The following is a 13316-nucleotide window of genomic DNA, read 5'->3' as shown; positions in this document are numbered from 1 at the left end:
TCTTCAAAGATAAAATATTTATCTGTTTGATAACGTGATCATTTGATTTGAAACTTTTCTCAAATATATAATATATGTTGCTAAGCAAACAAAGTTTATATAATGAAGGTTGTATTTTCTCCTTCAGTCTTCAAGTTGTAAATATAAATGCAATACAAGTATATTTGACAAAAAAAATATCTTTGATTGCGTTCGTTTGCATGTTTCTTGATTGATTTCTGTAAGAACTAATTGAAGAAAATAACAGGAGACAAAAGGTTGTATAGCAACTGAGTGAATGTAATTGCACAACAACACAAAATTGTAAAACTGTTGAACTGATCTTATTCATTTGATTTACTTCAATAATATATATAATAAAATTACAATTATTGGAAGCTATAAAATAAGAATATTAATCGTCCTATAAATTGACCATTAATGCAATAATAACGGGTAATAAAATCAGAATTAATAATAATAAAATCAGAATTAATAATCAACATCCTCCCTTAATTCTGATTTGGAAGAATCTTCATGCCCAACATATCTCTTAACTTTATAAAAATCCAGGTTTTCCTTGAAAAATCATCAATAAAGGTTAAAAAATACTTATTACCTCCAATTAATGATATGTTCATCGGGCCACAAACATCTGTATGAACAAGCTCCAAAGGAAATTTCGCATGCCAAGGCTCCTTAACAAATGGTATCCTGTGATTCTTTCCAAAAATACAAGTCTCACACAATTGATTAGGGTGATGAATATGGGTAAACCATTCACTAAATTTCGTTTGGAGAGATTTTCCAAACTCTGAAAATTTAAGTGCCCAAAGCGTAAATGTCATAACCACGATTCATTATTCACTATTGCATTCAAACACTTGAAATCACCCATATGAATATCTACTGGAAACATGCAGTTTTTTTATAAAAAGGTTTTAAGAATCAAATTACCTTTTTTATCAAAAATTGAGAATTTATTTTCAACTATGTGCATCACGTAACCCTTTTCGGCCAACTGTCCCATACTCAACTGATTACTTTTCATATCAGGTACATAGAAAACATCATAGATGTACCTGTGATCAGCATTCTTCAATGTGATAAGAATTCGCCTTTTTCCAGTCACCGGAACGAACCTGCCATCACCGAATTTCACTTTTGTGCGAAATGAGTCATCCAAATCCGCAAACAGCTCCTTCTGACCACACATATGATTCGTGCAACCTGTATCCAAATACCAAGTCTGATTGTTTGGATGTGGCTGTCATTAGTATTGTATGATCCTCTTCATCTTGTACGTGATTACTGTCTTCTTGAGCACAATTGACAGCATGATTATCCCCTTTTGATCTGCACTCATTTGCATAATGGTCGCATTTATGGCAGTTATAACACTCCACATTTGATTTATTATAAATGTCTCCTCGTCCTTCACGACCACGTTCTCTGCGCCAAGAGTTATTTGAACTTGGAATGTGATTGGAACCAGTGTTGTTTTGCTCAGCGCCTCCATGATTCTGGCCACCACGACCTTTGCTGGAATAACTACCACCATGTCCCTGTCCTCTGCCTCGTGAACTACCGTGTTTATGATAAGAGCTACCAATTGAGGCTTGTGCTTGTAAAGCTTGTTCAATTGGTTTTTCAATATTATTGTCATTCATTCGCTGCTGCTCATGCGCTCGTAGGGTATTGTCATTTTTGAAATGTCATTGGCCTCTTCAATTGCCGCAACATGTTCAAATCTAGGAGTTAAAGATCTCAAAATCTTTTCCACCTTAGCCTGCTCCGAATGTGTTTCACCATTGCTCTTCATCTGATTTGTCAAGGCAATAACTTTGTTTATATAGACATCAATAGTCTCTGTGGTTTCCATCTGCAGCAGTCCATATTGGCGTCTTAGGGTTTGAAGACGCACCCTCTTGATCTTGTCATCACCTTTATAATTGGTTAACAAAATGGTCCAAGCCTCACTTGCAGTTGTTTCTCCTTCTATCTGTTCAAATGTCTCGTCATTCATCCCTTGATGGATGAGATACAAAGTCTTATTGTCCTTCTCCTTCTGATCACTATGCGCTACTCGTTGCGCCTCAGTTGCATTAGCAGCTAATGCAGACACTCCACTCTCAACGACATCCCATAACTCATGATAACCAAACAAAACTCTCATTTGCACACATCACCGATTGTAATTTTTTCCATCCAGGATCGTGACTGATAGTTGGGTAGAATTCATGATAACAGACTGGCTCTTGATACCAGTTGTGGGAACTAATTGAAGGAAATAACAGGAGACAAAAGGTTGTAGCAACTGAATGAACGTAATTGCACAAAATTGCAAACCTGTTGAGCTGATCTTATTCATTTGATTTACTTCAATAATATATATAATAAAATTACAATTACTGGAAGCTATAAAATATGAATACTAACCACCTTATAAACTGACCATTAATGCAATAATAACGGTATAATAGTTTAAGGGTAATAAAATTAGAATTAATAATAATAAAATCAGAATTAATAACCAACAATTTCAAGATTATTTGATTCCTTAAAAATATTTTTTGAACGTCATTGGAATAATTTATTTTCTTATTTGAATATTAATGCATCAAACATTGATTTTTTTGTGTTTATTTTTTAATTTGAGTAACTTGCATCTCACTAAATATATGTTGATTTTAAACATAAATTTGAATTTGATACAACTTTAATTACATGATAGTCAATGTTCATTATTAAACTAACTAATATATTGCAGCATATAATACGGACACTCAGAAACTTTGATGCATATAATTGTAACTGAGCCAAACATAATACACATTAGAATGTTCATATAAAGATTAATTCAATTATTTGTTCATATTTGTTAACATCAAAATTTTCATTGAGAGATAATATAGTGTTTTTAACTTCATTGACTAAGTTCAAGACGCCAAAGTTAAGAACACTCCCACAAATGTCTTAAAACTCTTAAATTTTCATAAAAGACAACAGTTTAGTGCAAAGGCATGAGATGGCTATATATAGGTGTGTCATGTGAAAATGCTAATCCTTAATTACATTGAAATGCTTCTAAAATGAAATATAAATTCTAATAGTTCAATCACGTGCTTGAAAATCACAAAGAGAAAATGGAAGAAAATTATGAATTTTAAAAATTCAAATCACCTTTGTAATCAATTCTTTAGCAGAAAATGATAGTTGTCTTCCTTGTCATGCACATGCTTTCTTGATCCTTGAAGATCATTCTTTTATTGTTTGTCCTTCCAAAAGAATTGAGGTTCAACTAGCTTCAATTAAACTTGAAATACATTTTCTTACCTTCTTATTTAGACCTCCAAAGTGGTCTTCATTTTGACTTAATAGAATGATAACTAATACTTATTCAACATATACTATTTGCATCTATTTTACAATAAATAAAACCTAAGAATTATAGGGTAAAAAAATACAAAATATAAAAGAAAGAATGACTTTTTTTATTAAGAACCTATTTTTTTGTCATTGATTCTAGAAATGATATATTATCGCTCATTTCCTTCGATCACATTTATACACTCATTTCATTTTAATGAAGTTCTCATAGTTAAGTATTGTTTCTACTCAACCCCACCTCAACCAAACATAGTAGCATAGGAGATAAAAGATATTCTTACCCCACCTCTCTAAGTAAGAAAAGAAGCTAGTTGATTTACCATTTATCACAACTAAAAGTTTAGCAAATTTAAGTATTATAGAAATACCAATAAAAAGGATGGAGCTAAAAACAAAACAAAAATAACCATTAAAAATCCATTTTAGAGTATCAAAATCATTTTCTTAATGTTAATATTGTTAATTATATTTGTCAAAGAACATTAATTTTGATGTATTTTACTTTTTATTCGAAGAAAAATGGAAAGAAAATAAAAAAAATGATGCTTAAAACGAAATTTAAGGGACTTTTTGTTTCTTGCTATTGAAAATTATTCCTTTGTCTAAAACAAATGTATAATAAATTGTTTGCTAATCATGACTTTTGGAAAAAAGAAAAAAACTAAGGATATTTCTTCCTGCACTCATCAAAGTTCTTCATGTACCATCAGTATTCAAAAAGACAATTTTACCCCCTTTTGTAAATGACTTATGGATTAAGTTTTCCAAAATCTTCCCAAACACCCCTTTCCAGAATTATAAGTGTATTATGGAAAATCTTTTCTGAAATTTCCAGAAAGTATTTTCCAACAAAAGTTTTCAGAATAAGATTTTCAAAATGTGTATATTACATTCTGGAATATATTTTTTTAAATCACTTTTCTGAAATATATTATGGAAAAAACTTTCCAGAATGACACCGAATTAAATGAAGCATTTTAGTCATTTTACCTATGTGATGGAGTGCATGAAGAACTTTGACAGGGTACAAGAAGAAACACCCAAAAACTAAATCTCTATTAAAAGATTCATGATTTGTTAATGTAATTTACTCTTAATTTCTTTTCCACAACTCATTTTTCCTTTCCTTTTTAGTTTTTACTTTATTATATACCCTTCATCTTAACCATGAATTTTTTTTTCCTCCATTTTATCTTCAATTTAACTTTTAAACTCCTGGCTACTTTCATTTTCTTTTCACTGTTCCGTGTTCCAAGAACAGCATGTGAGCAGTGGTAGTGGTAAAAACTGAATGGAAGGATCAAGTAAGGGGCATGTACTACTCCACTACTTTTTTACCTAAAAACTATGAAAGAAGCAGGACTATTTGCAATTCAAAGTGGTGTTGTATTATTGGCCGATTTCTATTTTTATATTGAATGTTTGAAACTGAGAAGGGGCAGGGAATCTGTACAAATATAGGCAGTCAAAAATTCAGACCTATTCACCATGCAGATCAGTGCTATAGTTACTCTGAACTGAGCACATCCCAAGCTGGAAAATGTTTCCAGTAGACAGAGAGGGAGTTGCAGCATACAACAGAATCTCCCCCTCACTGGACCCAATTCTTGTGAATTCAAGTTCTCTATTGAACACCGAAATAATGAAAAGACCACAACTCTTGACCAAGTAAAACCAAAGGCCATGTGATTTGCCAGATTAGTACTCAGAAGCTTTCATTTCACCAAGAGAGTCCAAAGAAGCATTCATTGCTTCTGCAATCATTAGAGCTGTCATGGCCTTGTGAATTGCTACATCTGCTTTATATAGCAATCTTTTAGCCCTATCTCTCTTCAACTTAGCCACGTGCCGTTTAATATGAGCCTCAGCCACGGCATCTCGTAGCCTTAACTCCTCAAGGACTGAAGCATCCAACTGTTCAATCCCTTGTCTCTTAGGGCCAGCAAGCATGTGATGCCTGTTATGAGGCACATCATATCTGGACTGGTGAAATTTTGGGACATGATTTCTGTAACCCGATCCTTTACTGGTAGGATGGTATTTCAAGCTGCCAGCATCACGTGGTACGAACATCCTTTGTGAGGTCAGAGCCAATGGTGATTCATCAAAAGAATCGTAGTGATGGCCTTGGTATAGGAACTTTTCATCGACAAGAGGTAAGGCGTTCTGTCTTCTTCCTGAGATCACAACAATTAGATGTTAAGCTGAATGTTAATATTTTGTTACAAAAATGCAGAACCAAGCATGTAAATCAAATACTCACGGAAGCCATCCTGATCTAGATTACTGTTTGCATGCCCAGATACTGAAATCTTCTTTTGGGATCGATGCTTCAATCCCTTGTTCAGTGATTCCAGACCCCTAGGCTTCAAACAGAAAGCAAACATGGCCGGCTTCTCCAAAGTTGTAACCTTGTCCACGCATGCATTGGAAGGGGCATTGTTCTTAGTCATGGCTACTTCCCACTCTCTCACTTGTTTTTTATACCTTTCCCATAGAGGGGGCTGAAAAGTACATAAAAATTCAGAGATGAAATTTCAGGCATATTAATAATAAAGCATACATATTAGGTATAGAGGAAAACAGACCATGTTGAAAAATGCCAAAGTAAAACGGACAAAATCATATGCTTTTAACAAACCAAACATAAAATTGTGCCCCCTCCCTTATTCTACCGTAGCAATTGAAATAAATTCTGAGGTTGTATCCAAGAAATGTTGTAAAAATTCATTCTCTCTAACATGTTTTAGTGGCAGCATTAATACAGCATAAATCATGTTTAAATTTATTCTGTTAAGTTAGTAATCGTCAGAATCAAAATACTTGGGCAACATTTGCGAATTAGATAAACAAATATCAACCGGTAGGTAAAAAATCCAAATAAGTAGTAGCAGGGTTTTAACCTGGAAGTGATAAATGCAATTTAAAAATATAGAAAATATTAAGTGGAACAACAAACAACATGCATCACTATTCAGAGGCTTGGAAAGTTTGCCCTTAGAGATTAGAAAGGCCTCCAAAATAGATAGCCATAAAATTTGAAGTGTGGAACAACACAATAGATCAATCCATTACAGTATATATTACTCCTCTCCGACTATATCAGCAAAACCAGTATGTCTTTCATATAAATTCATCAAATATATGGAGGCAGAGACATATTCCCAAAATCAAAATAGTTACAACATAAACAAGAAACGCAATTTGAACATTACCTGAAAGTGCCGTATTAAAGCCATTCCATTCTTCTGCCTTCTCTCCTGCCAATGATCATATATGATTTTGACAATACACAAAGGCCCAACATCAACCGTGAGTTCCTCTATCTCATTAGAAGTAAACTGATCACGCTTCTTAGCATATGCCGCCTTTTCAAACGTGTCCATTATCTTCTCAAACATCTCCTCTGAAATCCAACTCAAGTCACTGTTGTCTTTTACAGAATTTTGAGCAATTGACATCCATTGCTCATCTTCACTATCCATGTCATACAGAACACGGGATGGATTCAGAGCCATCTCAACATCTATTTCAACCTGTTGGAAATACATAAAGCTCCGAACAAAAGTTGCCTCACATCCATTATCATCATTTTCTTCTATTAATCGAACACCAGGAATAGGTATGTTTTTAACTGAAGCAGCACGGATGTTACGGTTGTAGCATTCCTCATGCATCTCCTTGAAAAGAGCCCACTGACTCCTATCAAGAAATTCCAAGATCCAATCCTTCCCTCCTTTCCACATCATTGCATGTGTATACCGATTTGTTGATCCAGGCTGCAGAAACTGGTGTGCTTTGTATGAATACCGAGTAATTCCTAGAAGTTTCACAGAAAGTCTCCACTCATTGTGGTCAAACAGCTCTAGTACAATATTGGCCCCAGATTCTCTCCAGCCCTTATCACAAAGTGTAATCAAGACATTTGCACCACAAGATAAGCATTCAAAATTTTTTTCAGGGACCCTGGCAACATCTGATGACTTCTTCTCACTGGCCTTTCTAATTCGTTTGTGAGGAAGACCTTTCTGTTGATGGTTTCTCTGCCTTGAACTGAATTCATACCCTGCAGAAGGCACTGAGTATGATACTTGTGTGCGTGGTTTTTTAGGTCCACTGCTAAAATCATTAGAAAGAGAATCAGCCTTGCCATCAGACCACACATGAGACTGAAATCCCAATGATGAGGAACTATTCTGGTTGCGATACCAAGAATTTCTACGAGCAGTTGGATTGGAGCTTGGCATGACACCTCCATTCCAAGAGAAATCAGGAGAGTGTTCAGCACCGTGTAAATCACCATCACCACCAGGTTTTTCAAATTGATCAACTGCAGGAATTTGGATACTGAGATCACCAATAAAAGAATGAGAACCATCATCATCCTTATCTTGACGAATTACAGAACTCAAAGGTAAAGAGCCTAACTCTTGCTCCAAATGGTGTGATTGCCATTCAGGTAAGTGAGTCGTATCAAGCCTCTCAGAACAATGGGAAATGGAAGTACCAGAACCGTTAGGACCAATGTTCAGGTACTTTTGAGAGAGAATTTGATAACTGAAGGTAGAGGGATGATCTGAGTCATCACAAGACCCACCATCACCTGCAGCACCATTTGACAAAATCTCAATATCTTTCCTATGGATAATGTCAGAATTCCTGTTTGAGCAACCATCGGTGCTAGTACATCCATTGGTCACCAAACTAGAGTCTCCCTGATCAAATACTGGTGCGTGATCACAAAAGCTAATAGGAGTTGCAGACTGCCCCATCAGCAACTTGAGATGGAAACAAAGGAAAAATGTAGGTGCTGAAGCAAAAGAAAGAGTAAATGGAGGAAGTTTCCTCTCACCAACATCAGAATCCTGGTGAATATCAGCTTGAGTAGACACTTTGGAAATATCCATGATGTTAATCCCTGGCCTACCCCTCCGCATGACCTGTTCATAAAGAAATTACATGATTTGATTCACAACAAAACCCAAGATAAGCTAACTTGCAGTGACTTTTGGAAGGTCGACATACAATGTTGAATTTCAGTAACAAACATTAAACATGGCAAATAAATCTTCAAATGAGGGTTAAAGATGAAGTTACCCATCAAGATATATAGGAAAAAGGGGAACAAGTACCTTGACTGAGGAGGACCCACTGATAGAAGTTATGGAGAACCCATTTGATTCATTTTGAAGTGCCTGGATGTTATCATATGTGCATTCGGAAAGATGGAGCTTCTTACTCAGAAGGCAATGCCTCTTAAGCTTAGAATCTAAGTCCTTCCACTTAGAATTCTTCACTCCAGAGAAATTATAGAACTCAAAAACAAGTGGCTTTTTAATCACATGAAGACCAGAAAACTTGAATCCAATAGACGTACATGGAAATTGCAAGTCAACATACTTCTCTCGGCAGGCAGGTTGATGAAAGACCCTAAGGACAAAAAAGACAAAGGCTACAGCCATGTTCAAGCAGCCTTCAAATAATAGAAATCTCAACCCAACCATATTATCAACAAAAAGCATCTCCAAACAAACTCTGGGCCACTTGGTCATAACTGTACCATACCTTAGCAAAAAAAGGGGATAAAGCAGCCACAAATTTTCAGATTGAAAAGAATCATTCAACATGAAACACTTTGGAAAATTAAAGCCAAATCTGAACAATAATGATTCCATGTCCCAAAAAACTTTTGATACTCCTGCCTTGTAAGTGAAGCACAATGGGCCCTCAACTTCATCTCTGTCATCACTTGATTTCTTCATATTCTCAACCCCAAACATAAGGTCAAGGGAAACAGAACCAGATGCACTTCTAATAGCATGCTTTTCTTCATAGATATGAAGGGATATTAGAGCAGGCTTTCGTATCCGTCTTCTGAAATAGACAATAGGCTGTTTTGCATCTTTATTGCAAGTGGCACTTTGCAATGCCGACTTCATCCTAAAATCATCACTTAATTTATCCTGTGATACATAATCACTAGATAAATTACTTTTAACACCCTTCGTAGAACTCTTAGATAAATGTCCCTTTGTTGTGACAGGTTCATCATATAAGAATGATGACATTGTACTTGGAAGTGTAACAGAAGTTTTCTGCTTCTTAATGCCTTGAAAAGAAGATTTAAACCGATGAGAAGATCGAGCCAACCATGAAATTATAGGTTCTGAGTCCAAACTGCTCCCACCAGGGTGATCATCCTCAGTATTGTCTTCTGTTCTTTGCCTTTCTTTTCGGGATTTGCTACCCTTCTGATGATCAGAATTTCTACGTTTTGCAAAAGCTCTTTCACCTTTTGCATTTCCTGGAACTTCACTTCGAAGTAACAAGAGTTTGAATCTCTCGGTATGGAGATTAACCCATTCTACATCCCGATCGTCATATTTGATATGGTAAAGCTTGCTTCCTTCATCATAGTCATCCACAAGGCCATAATACCATCTCTGGTCTAAAGGCCAAAAAATTTTAATTCTCCGGTTCAGTACCCAGTATACATCAACGTCACCTAAAAGAATTTCATAAAAATGGCGCCCCTTCCTGGAATTACCTTTGCTTTTATATTGTTTCCTAGGCCTCAAAACTCTGCCATCACTATCAGCTGATGCAGATTCTGAACCTGATTGAAACTTCAAATCACGGTTAACAATATTTTGATCAGAAGATTGAAAAAATGACAAACCATTTGATCCTTTGATCGAATATCCAGTACAGCTTGGATCAAACCTTGAAGATAGCATCCTAGCTGCATTCTCCTCAAGATTTTCCTCTTCATCTTCTTGCAAATCTTCAGATATTTTACAACTTGAGACCAAGGGTTCAACCTCCTTGGAAACCTTAGTTATATCTAAAGTTGAAGTCTTTCGCTTCCTATTCTTCCTTTGTGACTTTGTTAAGGAAGAATCACCACCACCACTATTTACAACAGAATGAGATGCACAATCCCCATTCTCCTTAAAATGCTGAACTGAATTTGAATCACTATTCCTATTTTCCTTATTAAATTCATCAAATTCTTTTTTATGCTTAGTCTTGAAAGATTCAACCCCACTGCCCAAATCATCACTACCTAACTTTGGCACAGGATGGACATGGCCACTTTTACAACTAGGCTGCTCCACCAAACTTGATGCTTGACCAGGCTCTGATTTTTTCTTCCGCATAAAACTCCTCTTCCTCTTGGGAATGTGAAAATCATCACCACCAACTCCAAATGAAACTTTATTTGACATACTACTATTCAATCTCTGACTGACCCCTAACATCAACTCACTGCTACCATCACCATTTTCTAAGCTACTTAAAGATACTTCTTTTTTAGCCTTCTTTCTATTCCTCTTCTCGTCACCATCCCCACTACTACTGTTAATCCTCTTTATGTTCTTTGAAGTTTTTAGTGACAACTTTGATTTATATAGACTTTTAAGATCCAGAGATTTTGATTTTTTGGGAACTGTACTGCCATTGGAGTTCTCTGTTCTGCTTTCCATGGCAAATCAACATAACAAACGCCCACACCAAAATTCCCCTAATTGTCACATGTCAACATACATATCCAGCCCTTTTCCTTGGATCTGAAACGCCAAAACCACAAAAGTATCACAATAAATCCCACAACCAACACAAACCTAAATTCAATATACCAAACTCCCCCATGCATTGCGTTATAGTATCAAAAAACACCCAGAAAAATTATGAAAATTATTATCACCGAAAAAATACAATTATTAAAAAATTTACTTACCTGACCCCGGATGCCACCAAACAATCGATTCTTCCCACATACATAGAATATCACCTGTGCGAATTGGTAGATTAGGGTTTGAGAGTCACTTATGGATTCGAAACCCTAATAGAATCCCTGAAATTGAAATTCCCAATAATTTCGATTTTTATTTTTCTGTTTATTATTTTCTTCTGTTTTTTAACCGCTAGAAACTAGGGTTTCTTTAGGGAGGTAAAGGGTTTAAATTGAAAATTCCTCCAACTTCGAATGAAAAATGAAAAATAAAAATACAAAACCATTTCAAATCAACACGTGTAACATTATCTCACGTCTGATCCAAATCTTTTTAACTTGGTACTGTTGTGGCAATCACCTGCATCCGAGTGTATAGTAAGCAAGTGCTGATCAAAATCAATGGGTTCTGATTCAATGTTTTTGGAGAAAACAATTTAGTCAAAACGGAAAAATAGAAAGCGAAATTAACCATTTTGCTCTATATGGTTTAGGTTTTGACCTTAATTTTTCATAAAACTTCCGATATGCCACAGATTTTTTTTGTCTTTTGGGCTTTATATAGTGTTTGCATTGTTTAAGTTCTAGGCAATTTCTTTCTGGCAGTTTCTTCCTGCACCCCCACATTTTTTTCCTGCACTCCTACACTCTTATGAAAAGACTAAATCGCTCTTGTTAGTTTTTAAAATTTCAAAAATATCCTTAATCTAAAAAAACCCTAAAGAGGTGCAGGCAAGGATGCTCTCTTGCGCAGCCGTGTGTCTTTCATGTTCCAACAGCAGCACGCTTTCATGTTCTAGCAGTAGTGTGACACCTCCAAATCCTTCTCCTTAAATCTCACAAATTTTGTGGGTGATTTAGGGTGCTTTTGACAAAGGTAAGTAAATTTCTTTGCTTTCGGATATGCACATCCGTTTTTTTATGGATTTTTGTTTTTTAAGTGTTTTCTTCCATTCCAGATTATAGAATCCGGGAAGGTTCTGAATTTGTGGATCCAAAATTGTGTTTTTATGGTCATCCTTTCTTCAACATATAAAACTTCATCAAAAGATTTTTTCTATCTTCAAATATGATTTGTAATGAGCTTCTTTTTTTCTTCTTTTAAATTTTTTTTTTTGGTCTATAGTTTATTTATATTTGTTTAGTAGAAATGATACAATGCTTTTTTTCTCTCTTTTGGTTTCAATAGAATTTTATATTTGCAATTTTTTTGTTTGTATTGGTTCAACATCTTATTCATTAGTTTGTAATTTGGTTTAAATTGAATGGTGTAATTGAACAGTAATGGTAAAGACTAGTGGAGGAGATTCACAAAGTGATCATCTACGTCCCACAACATCTGTTAGAAGAAGACATGTTAATGAAAATGAAAAACATGAAGAACATGGATAATGACTTCTCACTATCATCATCATCTCACAAATCAACTCCATCGTATAATTCTTATTCAAATTCATCACTATTGTCCATGCTTTTACAAATAAATAAAAAATGAAACAAAATCATTGCATTTAGGATCCATGAATCCATAAGTCAAAAACATTATTTCGGATCTAACAATCCATAATTCAAAAAGACCATTCCAGATTCAGGAATCCATAACACAAAAAAACAAGTTTAGATTCATAAATCCATAATGCAAGTGATGCATTCCGGATTCAGGAATCCATAACAAAAAAAAAAATTGGATCTACCAATCTGTAATGCAATTTAGGCTTATGGATTCAGCACTATGGAAAACAACAATTTATGATCTTTTACCTTCCATAACACCCCTCGTCCAGAAAACACAATTTAATCAATTCCGAATTCACGAATCCATAATATATTACCGGATCCTGATATCCGGTAGCCCCTTTTGAAATTATAGGTCAAGGTTAATGTTGGAATATTTAAAATTGTGGGGGTGCAGGAAGAAAAACGTGGGGGTGCAAGAAGAAGAAGCCTTTCTTTCTGCACCATATCAATTCTAAATCCGGAATATTTCCAGATAAAATATTCTAATTTTTATTTACACCCTTCTTTATTTAAGGTTATTTTCGTTATTTTGAAGGGTTATTTTTGTCATTTTCAATAATAGGTTGGGTGTATGTTGTAATTTATATGGTGCAGGGAGCATTTGCCTAAGTTCTATTAAGCTTTTTTCTTTCTCCATCCCATGATTACTATTTGCATTACCATATTAACATAAAAGCCCCTTCTAAAAGTTATT

At 35.0% G+C, this 13316-nt stretch overlaps 2 protein-coding genes across 2 annotated transcripts; both read right to left on the bottom strand.

Moving 5' to 3' along the window:
* Positions 1 to 1157: 1157 nt before the first annotated feature.
* On the bottom strand, positions 1158 to 2155 carry LOC137815378 (uncharacterized). Its single transcript, XM_068618520.1, has 2 exons — positions 1763 to 2155; positions 1158 to 1655 (listed from the first exon to the last, which is right to left on the bottom strand). Exons 1-2 carry the CDS (start codon positions 2153 to 2155, stop codon positions 1158 to 1160), a joined length of 891 nt encoding a protein of 296 aa, XP_068474621.1.
* A 2579-nt stretch (positions 2156 to 4734) lies between these two features.
* LOC137813369 (uncharacterized) lies at positions 4735 to 11354 on the bottom strand. Its single transcript, XM_068615565.1, has 5 exons — positions 11111 to 11354; positions 8502 to 10940; positions 6585 to 8309; positions 5633 to 5873; positions 4735 to 5546 (listed from the first exon to the last, which is right to left on the bottom strand). Exons 2-5 carry the CDS (start codon positions 10854 to 10856, stop codon positions 5068 to 5070), a joined length of 4800 nt encoding a protein of 1599 aa, XP_068471666.1. The 5' UTR covers positions 10857 to 10940; positions 11111 to 11354; the 3' UTR covers positions 4735 to 5067.
* Positions 11355 to 13316: the final 1962 nt, after the last annotated feature.

Source organism: Phaseolus vulgaris, chromosome 1 (genome assembly GCF_000499845.2).
Source record: "Phaseolus vulgaris cultivar G19833 chromosome 1, P. vulgaris v2.0, whole genome shotgun sequence".
Classification (NCBI taxonomy): Eukaryota; Viridiplantae; Streptophyta; class Magnoliopsida; order Fabales; family Fabaceae; genus Phaseolus; species Phaseolus vulgaris.
This window is presented reverse-complemented; position numbering and strand designations above follow the sequence as displayed.

Excerpts from the sequence above, each read along its gene's own strand:
- LOC137813369 (XM_068615565.1), bottom strand. The coding sequence starts at position 10,856 with ATGGAAAGCAGAACAGAGAACTCCAATGGCAGTACAGTTCCCAAAAAA. Across the intron at positions 5,874-6,584 it reads CTTTAATACGGCACTTTCAG|CCCCCTCTATGGGAAAGGTA; the intron begins GTAATGTTCAAA and ends TGTACTTTTCAG. Across the intron at positions 5,547-5,632 it reads TCTAGATCAGGATGGCTTCC|GAAGAAGACAGAACGCCTTA; the intron begins GTGAGTATTTGA and ends TTGTGATCTCAG.
- LOC137815378 (XM_068618520.1), bottom strand. The coding sequence starts at position 2,155 with ATGAGAGTTTTGTTTGGTTATCATGAGTTATGGGATGTCGTTGAGAGT. Across the intron at positions 1,656-1,762 it reads CACATTCGGAGCAGGCTAAG|CAGCGAATGAATGACAATAA; the intron begins GTGGAAAAGATT and ends GCGCATGAGCAG.